Source organism: Muscardinus avellanarius (genome assembly GCF_963383645.1).
Source record: "Muscardinus avellanarius genome assembly, chromosome: 9".
NCBI lineage: Eukaryota > Metazoa > Chordata > Mammalia > Rodentia > Gliridae > Muscardinus > Muscardinus avellanarius.
Window position 1 is genome coordinate 9,441,305 of NC_137795.1, and position 20,329 is coordinate 9,461,633.

General features: G+C 46.1%; 1 protein-coding gene across 3 annotated transcripts in view; it reads left to right on the forward strand.

Moving 5' to 3' along the window:
* CHN2 (chimerin 2) overlaps positions 1-20,329 on the forward strand; it is a gene marked incomplete at both ends in the record, with an annotated part of 270,186 nt that overhangs the window by 127,513 nt on the left and 122,344 nt on the right. For all 3 annotated transcript variants that reach the window (XM_080700818.1, XM_080700819.1, XM_080700820.1), the window contains one exon: positions 20,016-20,054. In XM_080700818.1, the coding sequence (XP_080556944.1) occupies positions 20,016-20,054 (39 nt within the window). Of the gene's footprint in view, positions 1-20,015; positions 20,055-20,329 lie in introns of those variants that run through there.

A 20,329-nucleotide genomic window follows, 5' to 3' on the forward strand; every position in this document is an offset into this window, starting at 1 on the left:
CAATGTGGAGTCGCTCCTGCATTCTGTCACCCCAGGCCTGAGAGAAAAGCCCATTACAGCAGAACAGATTAGTTCATAAAACAGAAGAGTTCCTACAAAGCCAAGGGCCGCCTATGGAACCCTCCAGACAGCCCGGGAGGCTGGTGTCCTGACCTGGATCCTTACTACTGCTGGATATAAGTGGTCTGAAAGCACCCACAAGGGGCCACTTCTTGCCAGAGGGGACAGCTGGGGACATGGGACGCTGCCAGTTGGTATTCCGTCAGTGGCTCCAGACACCGGAGATACAGGACCTCTTACTGTGTAATTTGGGGCCCCTAACCTAGGCACTCTGGGTTTGGATTTTGCTTTTCACTTTTCCAATTTCTGTGTTTGGACACCAAATCTTAGCCTTACTAGTCAGTAGTTGAAATTAGACCCACATGTCTAAGGCATTCAGCAAATCCTGCCTAGGGAGGAAGCTTCCAGCTAACTCTGTGTGTGTGTATGTGTGTGTGTGTGTGTGTGTGTGTGTGTGTGTGTGTGAGACTGTGGTACTGGGGGTTCTACCTCTGGGCTATACCCCAGGCCTATAATTTATTTATTTTTAATTTTGAAACAAAGTCTTACTAAGTTGCCTCAAGCCTTATAAAATTGCTGAGGCTGGCCTTGAACCTGTGACCCTCCCATCTCGGTCTCCCAAATACTGGGATTATAGGTGTGCACCACCATACTGGCTACTTTTCCTTCTTTAATCAGCTTGTAACTGGCTGCTCATGTTGACATTGTGAACAGTAGAAGCTTATTTCAATCGAGCCTTGCACTGAGCATGCAGCTATGACCGATTCTGACATTTCTAAGGACCATCCAGCTTAGTTTTCCTCCATTTTGATTGTTTGTTAATGGACACTCAGTCAGTGACCAAACACAGATATGTTGAGAGCATGGTGTGTACTCAGCCAAAGCTCGACTTTGGAAGGGGCTTAAGAACAGAAAGGGTGAAGGCTTGGGTTCAAGCCAGAAGACACTGGCAGGCATGATCATGGCGGTGGGTTCCACCATGAGCAGCAGAGTTAGCAGGCCACTGGCCTGTGAGAGCAGGTGAGACAGAAAACTCCTCCTGGAGAATTTCCTGTGGCCATCTCCCGGCCTCTCCGACAGTTTGCAAACGGCCCTTCTGCTGCGGGGTGCCTGATCTCCTGATCTGCTGCCTTTGCAATAGAAGCTGGGAAAGATGGCCTTTGTCAAGGTCCTGGCTCCTAGTGGAAAAGATTAGCTAGCCTTATTGGGAAAACATGTCTTCATCAAACACACTTAATGCGCACGCCCAGACGTCTCCTTCCTGCTCAGAAAGCCCAGAAGTGAGAACAACATCCCAGTCTTTTTACCTCCACCTTCCTCTCCCTCCCCACAGCGCACAGCCAGGCAAACTCCTACTCACCCTTCACTGCCCAGCTCCAAGGTAGCCTCCTGTCTGAAGTCTTACCCATCCCCCTCCCACTCAGACTTGCCAGGGGCATGGCTCCTGCCCCGGACAAGTGCCCAAACCCATCCCGCTGAGTCCTGTCAACTCCGTATCCTGTAGAAGTGGGGGATCCTTGAGGGTAAAGACCTTGTCATCCATGTGTACCCAGCTCCTAAGCTGGGATCAGGGGCAGAGTGATGGCAGCTGTTTATTAAAAGGACAAATTAGGAAATGAGCGAGTGATCTTTCACAAAGGCACAGGTGTGTCTATAAACCAGGGCTCCTTTTGACAATGTCACTGAACATAGATAAACAGAGGTTACCGGTCAGACAGCCTCAGACAGGAGCTGACTATTAAGGAAAGGTTTGTTTTAATATTTGCTTTCAGCTTCTGATTGTGGAAGCAGGAACTTTCACATGCTGTGATTAGGAAGACAAATGTCCCACTGTGCAAATAGCAGGAGGATGTGGCCCTGCCACCAGTACGCAGGACACTGCCCGGAGCCCTATGAAGAGAGTCCTGCATAGCCAGGCAAAGGCAGAGCGCAGGGAGGGGCCTGTTCTTGCTGTTATGCAATGTAAACACTTTCTCTTACGGAAATCATGGGGACCACGTGTGGTTTGTCTTCTTAACCCTTTGATTATATGCTGACTGGCTGATGCCGTCCCCTGCTATGGGTTGACAGGAAGGCTTTCCTTCCTGCATACAGCGCCGCAGAGGATGGCATCAAAGTGACATACGCCTGGTCTCCAGCCGAGCTTTGCATTGGTATCTTGCAGGTCATCCAGGGTGAGATACCCAACTGTGGGGTCCTGCCTCTTGCTCCTCCTTCCTGCAGTCACAGACACGCTTCCTGGGCTTCGTGGTGTGGTCGACAGGGCGTCTGAAGCGTGGCCTATGTGTGCGTGTGTGTTTGTGATCTTTAGAAATATTTTCTTTGCACTAAGTTTATTTTTTATGTTTTTGTAGCATTGGTGAGGGAACCCAGGGGCATTTGACCTCCGAGCTACACACACCCCCAGCCCTATTTTTTATTCTTTATTTTGAAACAGGGTCTCGCTGAGTTGCAAAGGGCCTCACTAGGTAGCTGAGGCTGTCCACTAACCCCGATCCTCCTGTCTCATCCTCCCAAATGCTGGGATTACAAGCGTGCGCCACCATGCCCGGCTATGAAGTTATTTTTAAAGTAAACCCTAAAACTCGGGAGAAAAGCAAAAACTGAGCCCCGAGTCTCAGAGGTTTCTCATTTTAGAGCCAACTTTTCCCCTCGCCAGGGGACGACGCTCCATCTGTTGTTCCGTGTCTTACTTGAAAAGGCCAGTATCAGGTTGGTTATATATGAAGACGGACTTCATAACGCTGTAGAGAGACCCAGGAGTGTTGCCAGCGGTGTGAGTCACTGTACCGAATCCTCACGATGAGATGTGATAAGGAGCCTTCCCCAGATGACCACTGGGGAACATAGGACTGACCATAATTCCTTCTGATAGTAATTTGTTTGGGGTCTTGGGTTCCGTATCTGTGAAAAGGGACAAAGCTACTCAGCTCAGAGTGCCGTTTAGAAACCCAGTGTGGTGGTGATGTGGACACCCAGGACGTCCCAGGGGCCAGCATGAGAGGCGGGATTTGTAATGGAGGAAGTGTGGTCCCCAGAGACGGAAGAGCTAGATCTGAATACTCGGCTTCACTGCTAATTACGCCTATTCCTCAACGCGCCGCTCACCTGTGCAATGGGACTGATATACCTGGTCTACAGGCTGGCTGTGAATGTGAAACACGACTCTCATGTGAAACATCTGACTATAGGATGTGATGAGAGGCTCGCGGTAAAACTATCTTTTAGCAAGAGGGTGTTTTCTCAAACTTTATTTTATACGAAATTCCTTCATACCATTGAGTAACTCCATTTACATTGTCTTAAATTCCCAACTATGTTCTGGAAAAGACACAATAGACCTGCAATTACCGTAATCAATGTTAGTTTTATCGATAACGTAGAGGTCACTTAATATAATAATGTTTTATTTTATTTATTTTATGTGTTGTACTGGGGGTTTAACCCAGGGGCTTTTCTACCTCCGGGCTATACTCCCAGACCTATTTTATACTTTATTTGGAAACAGGGTCTCACTAAGTTGCTGAGAGCCTCACTAAGTAGTTGAGGCTGGCTTTGAACCTGTGAGATCCTCCTGTCTCAGCCTCCGAAGCGCGGGGATTACCAGCATGTGCCACCATGCCTAGATAGAATCCTGTTTTAAAAAAGAAGCTAAGAGCTGGGCGTGGTGGTACACACTTATAATCCCAGTACTTAGGAGGCTGAGACAGGAGGATCGTCAGTACAAGTCCAGCTGTAGCAACTTGGTTAGACCTTCAACAATCTAAAGAGACTCTGTCTCAAAATTTAAAAATAAAATAAAATAGGGATGGGGTATAGCTCAGAGGGTAATATGTCCTTCAGTGTAGCCTCCAGTACAAAAACAAAACAAACAAATAACAACAAAGAAAAAACCGCAAAAAGTTTAACCCAAATAGTGTCAGTTGCCAAAACAGTTGCCAAAAGTTAAATGTAAACAGTCTTTTAAAAAATATTTCTTCCTTCCAATTCAAATGATGCGAGAGTGTATCCAGTGAAAGCCAAGTCTCCCCATCTCTCCTGATACCCCCAGATCTCCTCCACAGACAGACAAGCCCAACCTCTGGCTGTTTCTTCCAGAACTGTTCTGTGCACTGCAGACTGTGAAGTATACCTATTTAACATTTTAACATTTTTTTGTGCTTTCCACATCAACCACCTCATTTCTTTTCAAACCCCTCAAACAATAAGCATTATACAATACATTTAAAGGAATCTATTTTCACCAACTACATTACATTGGTCTTTTAGCCTAACACACTCCCTCTCTCTCTCTCTATCTATATATATTGGCAATATGATACTGGGGATGGAACCCGGGGACATTCTACCTCTGAGCTATACCCCCAGCCCTATTTTTTATTCTTTATTTGAAAACAGGGTCTCACTGAGTTGCAAAGGACCTCACTAAGTAGCCCAGGCTGTCCAAGAACCTGGATTCTCCTGTCTCAGCCTCCCAAACGCTGGGATTACCACACCCAGCTCAGTGAATGTAATTTTTTTAATTGTGTAAAAAGGTAGCATTTAGGGTGGTTAGGATGCTTTCCTGACAATGTAGTGTATCCTTGCCATATAGTGGACTTTTAAAAGACCACTCGAGGGGCCGGACATGGTGGTGCACACTTGTCATCCAGTACTTGGGAGGCCGAGACAGGAGGATTGCAGGTTCGCGGCCAGCCTCTTGCTACTTGAGAGACCATTCAAGAGAGTACTGTGCCAAGAGGGCACTTGCAGGGTGAAGAAAGCCCAGCTGCTCCTGTTCTCGGGCCCGTGACTGTGGCTGCATACAGCGTCTGATGGCAACATCATATCAAGAGACAAGCAGACTTGTCTTGCTTGACACGCTTTGGAGAAAAATATTTAAGACTTAAAGATGCACAGAGAGAATTTAAATAAAGTTATTCATGAAATGTGGATTGAGGAGAGCCATTATTTCAAATTTGTGTGTTATTTTAAACATGATTCTAAATATGTATCTATAGCCGGGCATGGTGGCGCACGCTTGTAATCCCCACGCTTGGGAGGCGGAGACAGGAGGATCACGCAGGTTGAAGCCAGCCGCGCTGGCTTAAGAGATCCTGTTTCCAAATTAAAAAGTATAAAAATAGGTCTGGGAGTGTAGCCCGGAGATAGAAAGGTGTCCAGGAACCCCAGTACAACAACAACATATAAATATATATATCTGAATTAATGGATTGAGCCCTATAAGTAGATATTTCCTATATATCACTAAATCATTTATATAATTTCATTTGTATCACTAAAAATTTGTATATGCAAAAATCTTGTGGAGGGCATCTCACTAGGAAAATACAGGCTGACTTTTACTTAGGGGGTTCTGGGTATTTAATAGTCCCTATCCTGAACAAAGAAATCAAATATAATAGGTTGACATAGTTAAGATGAGCCTAAGTTTGCATTTTTATTAAGGACTGGTAGGAAAGCGTTTAGCCAGGTGGGCTTAATTATGAGCTCCAGAATTAAGCAGGCTTACCCGTCCCCAGGTGCCATAGGGCTGGGTCACCAGGAAGATGGCCTTTTACCAGCAGGACAGTGCCCCGAGGAATGGCTCAGAGCCAAGAGACAAATGGCTTCTGCCTCCCCTGGACACACCATCAACCAGACAGAGACCCAGAGTTTCCTCCCTGAGCTTCCTCAGCAGACACAGGAAGGTTCTCCTGTTCCCTGGAGGAAGGCTGGGCTCGCCAGAACCCCAGGCCTGCACGTTCTCACACTGAACAGCTCTGATCAGAGGGTCCAAAAGAAGGACACAGCAATCGTGACTCAGGATTCAGGGTTCATGGAGCTGTCTCCTAGGAGAGCACTTCCAGGCAGGCATCTAGCCAAACCCTTGTCTTTACAGATAAGGAAACTGAGGCCCCCTAAGTCAAGGTTAAGAGAGGAACCCAGAGCCTCCTGGAATACCAGCACAAGAAGCCCAGGGCCCTCTCCCAAAGTTCTTTGGACTTATTGACCAGAGTATAGTTGTGTGGTCCTGCCTGTGGCACCGACACTAGAATTCTCTCCTTCACAATGACAGTAGAGCCAGCCACCCTCAGCAAGTGCCTGGCTTCTGTTCTGTTTTCAGTCTGTAAGACAAGCAATGCTCTGGCAGATGTGGGCTGCAGGGAGCTAGCAGCCGACATGTCCATGCTTGATGTGAATTACTGTAATTATATTAACCACACCAATTCTATCAATGGTGCCGGTTACGCAGAAGGACTATTCTAAATCACAGGGCCTCTTTGTTGCCAGACTGGGAGTGAGTTGATGAGTTGGGTCTGGGTCTGGGTGGAATATCTCTACTGACAACGAGGTCTGGGGGGAGTCACAAAGGGTCCTGGAGGCCCTTGAGGTAGAACATGGAGGGATGGATGAGGGATGGGAGGTAGGGAAGGAAAGACAGAAGGGGGAAGAAAAAATGGGAGAGAAAGAGGAGGTATTAGTAAGATTTCACATTTTTTGTTCTAAAGGATGGCAGAAATTGATTAAGTTTTCCTACTTCTCTACTGCTATTTTCTACGATGTGTAAACCACATTATATATTTGAAACAGGCCAAGAATCAGAAAGAACTAAAAATTCCACTTGGCTTCTGCATCTGATTCTCCCATGGGACTATGACCAGGGGGAGAAAAATCACTCAGGTCTGAAGCAAACATCTGGATTTGATCTCCACTTTTTCACTGGCAGTGGGTCCTTGGGGAAAATGACTTAATCTCTTTGAGTTTCATTTTCCTCCTTTCTAGGAGATAACACTTACCCTCAGACCTCTGCTCTGCGTCTCCTTTGAACCCTGAACATTCTCTGTTCTTTTCACAGTAATTACTGGCTTCATCTTTGTTTGTCTTCATTGCCGGACTAAAGATAGCTTGAAAGAGGAAATGGTCTGCCTTGGTCACGGCTGTATTTGTCAGGGAGCATGGTGTCTGGTACAAAAGTATTTGCTGAAAGAAAGGAAGGGTGGGTGGGTGGATGGGGATGGATGGATGGATGGATAGATAGATAAATGGATGGTTGGATGATAGATTGGTTAGATGGATAGTTAGATGTATGGGTGGTTGGATGAATAGGTGAATGAGTGGTAGACAGATTGTTTAGGAAAACTGTAAATATTCAATAAAATATGTATAAGGAGCCTACTCTTTAAACGGAAATATACTAGGCACTTAAAAATTGTTTTCCGATGTTGGTAGATAGCTTCACCTTTTTTCTTGACCTTGTATCTTGGGACTATTTGATTCTGAATATAATATAGGGGGGAAAAACCTTTCTTTGCTTATCAGTAGCGACTGATTTATGGGTTGCTTTTGTGAGCATTTAGCCCCTTATATATCTGGAGAGACAGAGTAAACTCAAGACATGCAGAGGATGTTACCACAATAGGAGGAAAGGAAGCTGGGGTGTGGTGGTGCCTGCCTAGAATCCCGGTACTTGGGAGGTTGAAAAAGGAGGATCATAGGTTCGAGGACAGTCTCAGCAATTTAGCAAGACCTTCAGCAAGATCCTGCTTCAAAATAATAGATAAAATAGGGCAGGTGGTGTAGCTCAAAGGTAGATCACCCCTTGGGTTCAATCACCAGTACCACAACAATTAATATTATCACAGGAGGACATGGTGGCTCTTTTAAATGGCAGAGATAGAGAGCTGGATGGAGGTATATCTATATTGTTTCCTTGTCTAGGGGCTAACCTTCTCAGGAAAATGATCAGTACTATCGTAGAATCAATATAAGAATAGCAACAAGCTGGACATGGTGGCGTACGCTTGTAATCCCAGCATTCGAGAGGCTGAGACAGGAGGATCATGATTTGAAAACAGCCTCAACTACTTAGTGAGGCCCTCTGCAACTCAGTGAGACCCTGTTTCAAAATAAAGAATAAAAAATAGGGTTAGGAGTGTAGCTTGGAGGTAGAATGCCCCTGGGTTCCATCCCCAATATCACACACAAACAAAAAGAATAACAACAAAACCAAGAATTAACTGAGTAAAATGATCTCTTTCCTCTCTATTCCAACAGCACTCCGTCTCTCTCTATACTACTGCTTTCTCTCTTGTGTCACTGTGACACAGACATATGACCAGGGCCCGACACTGCCTGGCAGTCGGTTAGTGCTTGAATGGGTGAATGAGCTGACGTCTTATTTTGCCTCCAAACTGATTCTTTGTGGTTTGATTCTGCGTCTCACATTTATATCTGCAGCCGTGTCTAGTGCAGTATTTCCTGCCAAGTAGGCCGTGAGCTCTAGGTAAATATTTGTCAGATGAATAAATGAATGCCCAAGAGGGTTTCTGGAGGAAAGCCAGCAAGACATTCCTCTGATGAAAAGAATGTGTTAAAAGGCGGGCAGATGTTGGAAGAGAAAATGGGGAGGAGAGACACTTCGCCAGGCTGGATGGAAGTGGTAGCTGTGAAGCTGTCTCTAAAGAAACAGCAGAGGAGATTGCATGTGAATGATAAAGGAGGGAACGGCCCACCAGGAAAGCAGCTCACCATGCTGGGAGAATTCTGCACTTTAGAACAACTTAGAACTAGTAAATTGGGAGAGGTCCCGGGAGCCCGGGGACCTTGCAAATGGTTTGGCAAAGGTGATAGGTGATAACCAGCTTGGAGTTTGTGTCCTTCATCTCCCGCAGTCCCTCACCCCTCTGTGTAACTGCGAGACTCCTGTCCAGAAGCCCCACTTTCTCCATTTCCCATTTATCCTTGTATCTCACTTGACTGTGGCTTCTACCCACAATGCATTGCAAGGTCATTGAAACCCTTTATTGCTGCAGCAGTGGCCTTTGTCCTGTTTATCTCCCTGAAACAGCTTCTGATACGGTGACCACTTCCCCCTTCCCAGGTGGCTCATGCTTTGCCTTCTAGGTCACCCCATCCTTGGGTTCCCTCTTATCCTGCCGGCCTCAGCTCACTCCCCTCCTCTTCACCTGCTGTGTCGCTGCACCTAGCATCTCTTGGCTGTGTACGGGGCCTCCTTGTCTTACTCTGAGTATCCATGTCCTCTGCTTTAGTGTATACAGGCAGCTAGTTAGTGTATACACTAACTCCAGCTCAGATCTCCTTTCTGGACTGCAGGCCTCTTAGACCTGGCTATCCTATCTCCATCTTCTTCCGGCAGTGGAGAGCCAGGGGAATCGCTCTCTGCCACATCTGGGTCTGCTGTAGCATGCCCCTGTCTACAAGTGGAGTCACTGTCCATCCAGCTGCACAAGCCAAACCTCACTCATCTCTCTCTACTCAAGCCGGAGGCCATTCCCTCTCTCCCTCTCCACTTGGATCTAAATCAGTGCTAGCCCTACAGATTTTCTTTCTTCCACATCTTTTGACTCCAGTGCCCTCGATCTCCACTGTCACCATGGGATTTCAGGTCATTGTGTTGCCTACCTAGGTTACTGACCAGCCTCCTCGATGTCTTCACTCTCTCCTCCTTTTATTCTTAGGTATGAAATGTTCTCTAAAGAACTCACTTATGTCCCTGAGTCACAAAGGTTATAATCCCAGCAGTGGATAAATCCACGGTAGTAGATTTACCTAGGGAGTGGCCTGGGCTTGTCGGGTGTGGCTGGAGGGCCGGATCTCTGGGGTGCAGCCTTGGAGAGTATCTGTGGTTCCTTCATCCCTGCTTGCTCTCTTGCTCCCGGCCTCCATGATACGAGGAGCGCAGCCCATGTCCTCTTCTCTCTCCACCTACCGCTACCATGTCCTGAGATTCACGGTCTCGGCCTCGCATGTTGCATGCTGCATGTTGCATGTTGCAGGTCGCATGTCACATGTTGCATGTTGCATGCACGGGCCTCTAAGTTGCATGGCCAGGTGTGTAGATTATGGCTGTGAGAATGCTGACTGGAACAGAAAACGGTTCCAGGGAAGTGGGGTTGCTGCCATTTCTGTGCCTGGCCCTGTCTGTGCCTCTTCAGAACTGGTTTGTGAGAGGAAACTGGTTTGTGAGAGGAAACTGGTTTGTGAGAGGAAACTGGAAGGGCCAGAAAGTGGCCAGGAAGGCAGATGGTAGAAACTGTGCTCAGGAGATCTGGGACGGCAAAGAGGACTCCATGGGGAAACTGAGTAGAGGCCCACGTGTGTTACACTTTGGCAAGGAACTTATTCACATTTTTTCCATGTCTTAAAATTTTGTATGAGGCTGAATTTAAAGGCAAAGGGCTAAATTAACTGGTGGAGGAAGTATCACAGCAGCACCACGGTCTCATTTGCCACAGAGGCCCGGTTACCATCGGTCACCCACGGTGATGGCTGGTCATAGGGGACTTCTTTGCCAGGCTCACCGTGCTGTGGGGCCAGAAGTTTCTGCTTCTCTGATTTCTCTTCGGGGACATTAGGCTTTATTGTTGGATTCTACTACCCTGGGACTGCTCCCGGCAGAGCCCTGGATGAGTATGCTTAAGGCCAGGGGTGACTGGTCAAGGCACAGAGAGGGGCCTTAATGCCCAGCCACCCCAGCCTCCCGCAGGCTGGGAAGCTGCCATCTGTGCTCTCTCACATCCCCTGGCTGGGCGGCAGCTGTCTCCTTATTTGCTTGTATCAGTCAACTGCATGCATCTGCCCCTCACTTACCCAATCTTGATTGAACACCTACTACGTCCTAGAATTCAGCAGTCAACACCATTCCAGTTGTTTCATTTGAGCCAGGTGGAGGGGACCGGTGGGGTTAAATCCCACTTGGGCTTGTGTTACCAGGTGCTATCCTCTGCCTGGGGAATGTGTTGCCCAGAGGAAGTATCCACGTGTTTACAGTGGGCACTGTCCAGTGCCTTCTTCTAAACCAGATTACAGGGTAAAGGAGACCCAGATAGCAGAGAGAAAGAGAAACGAGGTGCTTGCTCTCACAGTGCAGTCTGTTTAGCATGGGAAGGTAATATATACACAAAGAAATAAATAAGCATAAGGTGAAAAAAAAAATCCAGAGGGAAGAGGCTTTGCGAAATCCCGAAGCAAGTCTCTGGGAAACCACAGCCTGGGAAGACCTCTCTCAGGAGCCAGGAGGTTTAAGCCGAGCTCCGGATGATAAGGCATGCAGCAATCTGAGGAAAGAGGCCGAGTATGAGCTCTGAGACTAGAATGAGCTTGACGTATTCAAGGATCTAAAGAAAGGCCTCAGTGGTGGAAGAACGGGGGCTAAATGGGCGGCACACGGGATGACCAGGAAAGGTGCCCAGGGAAGACAGCAGAGCTTTCTAAGCCCCCTGCCAGTTCCCGGCCACTTACCCAAAGCCTGGCTTTACTTACTCAGTAAACACCTGTGTACTGGGAACATCTCATCATGACCCTCCTACAGAGTAAGTGGCCTGAAACAGAAGCTCGGTGTGGCCCTCTAGTGGCCGCAAACTCTAGCCCAAGGCTCTAGGTGGCTTCTCCATCTTCGAATAAGCCTCCTTGGGACCTAGCAAATTTCAGCTAGCTCCTGGAATTTGCCTCATTACTTGTTCTCTGCAAGAAAATCTCTGATACAAGATGAGATACATCACCAGATGCACACCAGCCAATGGAGGTGAGGAATGGAGCCTCGCCCAAGCGGAGTGTCCAAAGAGTAATCCATGGACATGCAAGTTCTCAGGGGAGCGTGGGGACCGTGTGCAAATGATAAGCAACAGCAAGAAGGCAGTGGAGCAGCCTTCCCGTCTCAATGCTTGGGGGCAATTTGTAGATACTCTCTCTACTTGGCTCTGGCACTATGTGGCTGCAGGGGTCTACCAGGGGCTTCATGTACACACACACACACACACACACTTCTGAAGGTTGGATGCAAGCGTGCCGCAGACATATTGCAGCGCGTGCACGGGCACAGCATCCCACCTCTGCTGTTGTTGTTGGTTTTCATTTGTATTTCAACCCATTCCCGGCCCATTAAGCTAATCGCCCAACAAATTCGGAACTGTCATCTAATTGTGAGGCTGTTCTGTGCCTGACTGAAAAACCTGTTTTCAACCAACTTTCCTGGAACAGGTGCTCTGCGGTGTGTGCATGGATAAATCAAAGTGACAGCGAGGACGTGGCTACTCTGGGCAACGGGATGGCAGAGGAAGAGCCTTCTCCTTCCACTCTTTTCCTACTCCCCCCACCATGCCATAATTGACTAAGGGATGGGTCATCTCTGGATTGGTAGATCCTCCTCTGTATAAGCAATTTTTTCACTCCTTTTTTCTTTTTCTTTTTTCTTCCTTCCTTTTTTTTCCAGTACTGGGGATGGAACCCAGGGGCAGTCTACTTACGAGCTACACCCTCAGCCCTATTTTTTATTCTTTATTTTGAAACAGGGTCTCACTGAGTTGCAAAGAACCTCACTACATAGCTTTCCTCGAACCCTGCTCCTCCTGTCTCAGCCTCCAGAATGTGGTATTACAAGCGTGGGCCACCACCACTGGCTTTTTTCACTCCTTTTCCCAAAGCCCCTGCATGTGTTTGTTTCTGGGTCCAGTGGCCCTCCACTCAGCCAAGAGAAGGGGCCTGGCTGTTCTTCATGTTTACAGTTATTTCCTCTTCGGTTGTCACCTACCCAAGCGGAGCACATGCATTCTTTGATTTTTTTCCTCATTAATCAGTCCCAAAATTCCTTTACACTTGCTCCCCAGGTGAGTCCACTGAATCAACAGATTTCTGGAGCTAAAATGCCTGGAAGAGTACCACCTTCCAGCTGGAGCTGCCAACATGTGTGGGATCCGTGTGCTTTCACCCCACCCCCCGATCATATGGTTCTGCGATTTCACTCCCAGGAGTGCTCTGGGCTTCTATTTGCCACCTAGAAGATCTCACCAGTGATTTTTCTAAAGGTATCACAAATTAAGATCTATATTAGTAATAGCCAGTGTCATTATGAGCAAACAGGCATTCTTGCAAACATTGCTGAAAGTTGCAAATGGCACGGCTGTTTTTATATTTTTGTAGATGGTTTTAACAAAAGCTTCTCTTGTTCTGGTACCAGAGCACTTTTACCTCTGAGTTAAACCCCCAGCTTTTAAAAATTATTATTATTTTGAAACAAAGTCTCCCTAAATTGCTGAGGCTGGCCTTGAAACTGCTATGTTCCTGTCTCAGCCTCCCAAGTGTTAGGATTACAAGCATGAGCCACCACACTCATCTAACCAAAGCCTCTACAATGAAACATACACAGACCCTTCACCCACTTGATTCAACTTACTCAGACCAAATAACTGCACAGCGTTGTTTAGCAAAGAGCTGAAACAGCCTAAATGTCTTTTACTTGGAGACTCTTACACAGATAAGTGAATTATATTGGGATGAATCCAAGGTGGAATACCAAGTTACAGCTAAACAGACACGAATCCGTGTGCACCGACACAGGCACACGGCTAACAAACATCATCAAACTCAAGAGGCAAAATTGCAGGACAAGGCATGAGGCCATTCCTGTACATTTTCGCTTTAGCTATTCAAGGAGCGAAAGCTTCAGGAATTCACACAAGTCTCTTAATGGTGCTTTTTTCTGAAGCAGGTGACTTTCTTAAAAGGCCCATTGGAAAATTATTGGGCTTTTCCTGGCATTCAACAATTCGTTTAGTAAAAACAATAGAGGTTACATTATTTCTGCTATGCCCTTGATCATGAAAGATGATTTTTTTAGGACACTTGGGCTCTACCCCGCTTTGTCCCCTCAGGCTGACTGACCCTGAAGTGTCTCAGACACTTCGGGCCAATCCTAGAATGTGTTGTCATCTCCTAAGACTGAAATGGCAGACCTATCTTTTCAGGGCTTTATTGTTTTAGCATATAAGGTTTCCTCGAGGTGGCCTTCAAGTTTAAATCTGCACCTCTGGGTCCCTTAACCAAATTTTTTCTATTTAATATATTCAGATTCTTTACGGATTATTTTGTCTCAGTGGTCTTATTGCCTATTTTTATAAAGTTTGGATAATTTTAAGCATCTATATTTGTTTCCTTTTTATTTCTTTTTAGTGAAGGGAAGTAACTGCCTCCAAGCCTGCTTAGAATTGACAGGAATGGTGGCGCACACCTGTAATCCCAGTCTTTGGAGACTAAGGACGATCACAAGCTTGAAACCGGCCTTAGCAACTCAGCAAGGCTCTCGGCAACCTAGAGGGACCCTGCGGCCAAATAAAAAAATAAAATAGGGCTGGCGTGTAGCTTGGAGTTAGAATGTCCCTGTGTTCAATCAGCAGTACCGCAAAAAGAAACAAAAAATGCTTATCAGTGTGTTTTTTTTTCACAGAAGTTTTTATTTTTATTTTTATTGGTGCATTGGAATTAAGAGTGAGAATCAAAGTGTTATACTCATACACACACAACAGCACTCAGTGTCTCTCCTACATCTCCCCGGACTCCCTTCCTCTCTCTCTCCACACGTTAGTGAGATTGGTAGCCATACCTTCATATGTGGACATGACCTTATTTGAACTGTCTCCTTCCTCAAGCCTCAGGGGTAAAGAGGGCCTGGGTGGGGGCTGGGCATGACCCTCTGCTACAGACGCCTTCCTCCTACCTCCCCGCCCCTTCACGCTTCTAGCATGGACGCTGCACCTGCTGCTTGTGTGATTATGACAACGATTTTCGTTGTCTTTTTTTTTTACCTAGCTGGTGATTGATTTAGAGAATGTGTTTAAAAATATCACCTAGCATGCCTACAAATGTATTATTCCTCATTTCTTTTAATTTTTATATAAGCTTGTGTACAAGCTTGTACTGTGCAGAAAATTATAAGATTCAGGTAAGGAACAGAATTCACCCGTATTTTCCCTTTGGGTGTAATGAGTTTTAATAACCGGGCTTATAGACGTCTCGATAATTTCTATGTAAATAAACATTTCCATTTTCCTAAAAATGGATTCATAGTTAATAAGTTGTTTTGTGTCTGGGTTGACAAAGCAGCACATTTCTCTATGATTAAAGATGGATCATATAACAACGTGCGTTATATGAACAACCATGCTCCGGAGACCAGACCGAGCACTTTACTTTATTCTCTCACAATTTATCTTGTGTCCATCTTTCATTTACGTTTCTTTATCAAGTAGTGTCTCATCACAGCAGTATCTGTCTCTCTCCTTCTCTGTCTCTCTTCCCATCTTTCCTCTGTCTTCCTCTTTTTTCTTGCTCTCTTTCTTCCTCTCTCTTCTCTTTCTCTCTCTATCTCCCTCCCTCTCTTTCTTCTTCTCTCTCTCTCTCTCTCTCAGCCTCTTGTCTTAGGGCTTTCAACTGCACCTGGCTGTGATGACAAGAAGCACATTTGTTATTTTCTCTTTACAGACCAAATGTCTTGTACAGATCAACCCATCCAGTCCTGTGTGTTGGGTAGTATTATTACTCCCACCTTATAGATTAAAAAGCGGATGCCGGGCATGGCGGAGCACACTTGTAATCCCCACGCTTGGGAGGCGGAGACGGGGATTGCGCAGGTTCAAAGCCAGCTGCGCTGGCTTAAGAGACCCTGTTTCCAAAATAAAAAAGTATAAAAATAGGTCTGGGAGTGTAGCCCGGAGGTAGAAGGGCTTCCAGGAACCCCAGTACCACCAAAAAAAAAAAAAAAAAAAAAAAAAAAAAAGCTGAGACACAAAGTAATTAGATAACTTGCCTGAGGTCACACAACCAGGAAGCAGAGCTGGGATTTGAACCTAGACATTTTCCCTCCAAGGCTCCGCTCCTGACCACAGAGCTATGGGCCAAACTATCACTTCTATTGCAAAGTATAACTATTTTAACCATCTCTTCTTGCTGTGCTTTTAGATACACTCTTATGCACAGAGGAGCAATAAATATCATGTTCATATATCAGATATATATATCTTGTTCATATATATCAAGATATATATATATATATATCTTGTGTATATATAGTTTACCCATATGCACATGTATATATCATCCACATGTTTCATATACATACCCTTTTATACACATGCACTCAATGCCTTAGGCCAGCTTTTTATAAGTAGAATTGCTGAGTCAAGGGTCAACACGTACTTTTGAAAGGTTAAATACATATTACTCAGTGCTTTTAAGCAATATATGTATTTCTAAGTCTCTCTGATCCTTAGAATTCTTATTCCTTTCTAAAAATATATTACTGTCTTTTGAGTTCAGTGGCAGATTATTTTTAACTTGGAGCTCTTTCACTACTTTCTCTTCCTTCTGTATTATGCCCATTTCTCTAAAATGTTTAACAGACTTATATGTTTTGGAAAAGACTTTATTACCTGGGGGGGGATGTGCATAGATTGAATCCTATCCCACCACTTGACTTCAGGGTGATTTTTCATACCACTAATTTTCTTTCTTTTCTTCCTTTTAATTATATCTTCCAAGCCTCCCAATAATTGAAGTAATAAATCTGTTATATGGTAATTTTGTTTTTGTGATTCCAATATATGTAAATGAAGAGGCCTCTTGGCAGAGATGACTAATGTGGCCAGAGTCTAGAAGACCACTCCCCAGCTCTGGTTCTCCTCCTATTTGTTTTATGACCTTGAGGAGGCCACTCAATGGGTCTGTGCTTCCTGGTCTTCATTAGCCAAATGACAAACATGGACTACATGACCTTGAAGGTCTATTCCAGGGGTCAGGCCCCGGAGAGGGAAGAGGGTCACTGAAGAGCCAGGCAAATAGTGTGTGTGTTGGTGGGGCGGTGCTGGGGGCAAGCAAAGCTTTGTTTCGACATATTAAAAATACTTGGTGCCCTGTTGCTTGACCAAGGCCTCCTCACTGTGCTTTCGTGGTTTGTGAACTGTGTCTCCAAGGCCAAGGTAATTATAGTTGTTCCGCTGAAGCATGACAAATGGCCTCTCAATTTGAATTCTTTTATGGCAAGAAAAACCTTCCATGACAACAGCCCTGGGACTTAATTACAGGCTTCAGATCTGGGGGCAAGAGTGGAGAGAGTCATTGGCTGCAGTCGAGAGAGGGAAGACAGAAGCACAGGCCACCAGGAGGGATCAGGACAGGGGTTGCACAGCCGCTTGGTGGGGCTCCATTCAGAGCCCCTGTGTGCCCAGCGATGTCCCAAGAACGTCATGTACACTAGCTCATTAATTCCCACAATGCCCCGAGGAATCGGGGTGCTCCCACGGCTTGGGAGGAGTTTCTTCTTGTTCATGTCTTGCATAGACGAAGATTGAGAGACAAAAAGCATCTAAATCGGGGACTTGAAGTTACTCGATAGAACTTGTAAGAAGTGGGATTTGCAGCCTGGGAGTTTATGCATGTATATCACGTGTCCTTGTTTTCATTCTGGGGGTGAATGTTGTATGCCAGGCACCCGTCCCAGGGCTGGCGATGCAGAGCAAACGAGGCAAAATCCCTGCTTTTATGGAGTTTGACAAAGAGCGGGGTGAAAACAGTCACAACAAACCAACAAATCAATAAATAATTTCAGATGGTAATAAAGGCTGTGAAGAAAAATAAGCTGTGTGTTTGGAGAGAGACAGGTAGGGGGAAGGCCACCTTACAGGAGGTTGGCAGGGAAGCTCCCAGGAGGTGTATCTGAGCCGAGCTCTACGGGATGGAGCAAGTGAGCCATGTCGATATCTATTGGAGAGCATTTGACATGAAGAGACCACAATTGCAGAGGCTGGGAGCTTGGGCGAGATTGGCTTGTCTGGGAACCAGGAGAAAGCCAGGATGGCTCTATGAGAAACGAGAAAGGGAGAAGTGTTTGCAGTGGAGTGGGAGAGGTGGGCAGGCTCCTGATGACCCAGGGCCCTCTAGGCCGGAGGAAGGTGCTCGAAGTTTGCTCCATGCGCAGAGGGGAGGTACCATGTGATTTCTGCAAGGAAGTGGTATGATCTCGTTTCTGTTGGCAGTTGTCCTGCATCCCAGTGCTATGTTGCTAACAGGGAGCAAGAGGAGAGGGGAAATTGTTTGCAAGGCCGTCAGGGAGGCCTGCAGGAAAGTTAAGGTAGAGGCTGATGTTCCCGATAGAATGAAATTCTAAGTCTTTCTCAGAACAGCAAGACTAAAATGGAGAGTGAGAAGTGATCTCATTTATACTTCTGACTTCAGGAAAGAAAACGCAACAAAACCGTAGCAGGTTCAAGTTGAGCGTCTGGACTGTAGTCAAAGACTTGTGTAGAGAAAACCGACTCCCTTGTCGTAGGGTCTCCTCCTCGACTTTTAGAAAGCGATGCTTAGAGTCTCAAGAGATTTGACACTTCTATGTCTGGGCTTGTACTTGACTCAGAACAAACCTCATCTGAAATAACGAGACGCTACAGTTAGGTGGAGTTACATTTTATGCAAATTGTGTGTGTGTGTGTGTGTGTGCGCGCGCGCGCTGATCTTTATTTATCTTATCTTTGAAAAATAATTTTGAAGATGCCATCTACATTTTGCCATATAGTGAAGCGGCATGGCGTGGATGGTTCTAGAATTTTACTGTTTAGGTAGAAGCTTATTTATTTATTTATTATTATTATTATTACTATTATTATTATTATTATTATTATGTGGGTCTGGGAGTGGAACCCAGGGGCATTTGACCTCCAAGCTACACCCCCTGTCCTATTTTTTATTCTTTATTTTGAAACAGGGTCTCACTAAGTTGCAGAGGGCCTCACTAAGTAGCTGAGGCTGTCTGTGAACTGCGATCCTCCTGTCTCAGCCTCCCAAATGCTGGGATTACAAGCGTGCGCCACCACGCCCAGCTTAGAAGCTCATTATTACAAGATATTATTCTCTTACTGTGACAAAGGCATTGAAGGCCCCTCAGCAAACCGAAGCTGCTTGACAACATAAGCCATCATCAGTGCCGTGCGCGTGTGTGCGGCTAACCACCCAGTCACACAGTTTCTAGCCACAGACGCACTTAAACGAAAAAAATGGCCTTTGCAAGTGTTTAGTTGAGCAGTGAGGCAGTGGGCCCCAGAGAGCAAAATATTAATTTTGCAATAATTTAATTTAAGGTACACAGATGTAATTGAAAAGGATTTGGGAAAAGTTACCACCTCCTTTGTGGGATTTTTTTTTTTTTTTTGCTTCTTTGCTTTTGCTTTTTTTTTTTTTTTTGGTAAATAAATAGCATATTTGTTTCTCAGAGAGAAACATTCTCAAACCATTTGCCTGCAGAAGGTTAGGAAGATGATAAGGGTCCAGAAGCCAAGGCTGGGGTTGCCTTGGGAGAAACGGATGCCAAAAGGTCATTGGGTTAGAGAACCATTCTCTCTCCTCTGGCTCCACATTCTGTGACTAGGGGAGGGACTTTCCTCCTGTGTCCCCGAGGCTGCAGTATGTTCCATGCAGGCTCTCTAACCGAGACCTGGAGGACTTACAACCGCACCAGAATAACAAGAAAGCTCAGCTGTCAGCTGAGGGACTGAACAAGCAGATTTCCTTCCATTGCCTGTTTTCTGGATTGACAAATACCAATACCGTCCTCTCCCTTTTGTTCTAATTCTTGCTATGACACTTCTGATCACTGAGCGGTTCGTGGAGTTTTTTTTAGACCCCACGTTGGAGCTAATGCAAAGAGATAGTGCAGTTCCGACCAAACCCTGTGGCTCAGTGAGGCAGCCCCAGCCTTTGAGGGGTGCAGTGAGTTGGGCTGTGCAACCTGCCACATTTAATACTCTGTACCTGCCACTTTGCGTCCTGCCCCCAACCTTAACAAGAGGGCTGAAGGTCTGAGACTGGAAACTATGAGATAAATTGAATGTTTATTATGCCAAGCTGACTAAATGCCCTTTGAAAGGATGACTACAGGGTCCAGTCAAGTTAATTGCTTTAAAAAAAATCTCTTTTTGATGTCCTGGGCTCTGTGAAAATTGTCAGGCAATGGATTCTGTTTCAGTAAGTGATCTGAAGGGAGCGGTGTTGGGTCCATGGATTTCTGGGCACACGCCCTCCCTCACGCCTACAGTGTCCCCTCCCCTAGGTGAGCACGTGCAGCTCATGGAGACACAGGCTGACAGTTTGATGTGCGGGCTGACAGAGTGCTTTGTTTCTTTTTATTCCAGATGCTGAGGAGTATCAGCCTCCGATATGGAAATCATACTGTGAGTACCCAAAACGAAAACCTCTTCAGAAGCCCTTAGCCAGTCGGCCTTGGGAACACTTGCTGGTGCGGCAGCGTACACCCACCGTCTCACGTGACGGCACTGAACCCCAGAGCTGTCGTTTCCCGCCCACGGGGTGGGGGGGTACAGAGCCTAGAGATTTAACTCAGCATCTCTCCCTGAACGGGCCTCCAACCCGCCTCCCACTTCTGGATGCTCAGAGAAGGGAGATGTACCCGTGACCTTCCATCTGGGGTCTTTGGTTCACATTCAGT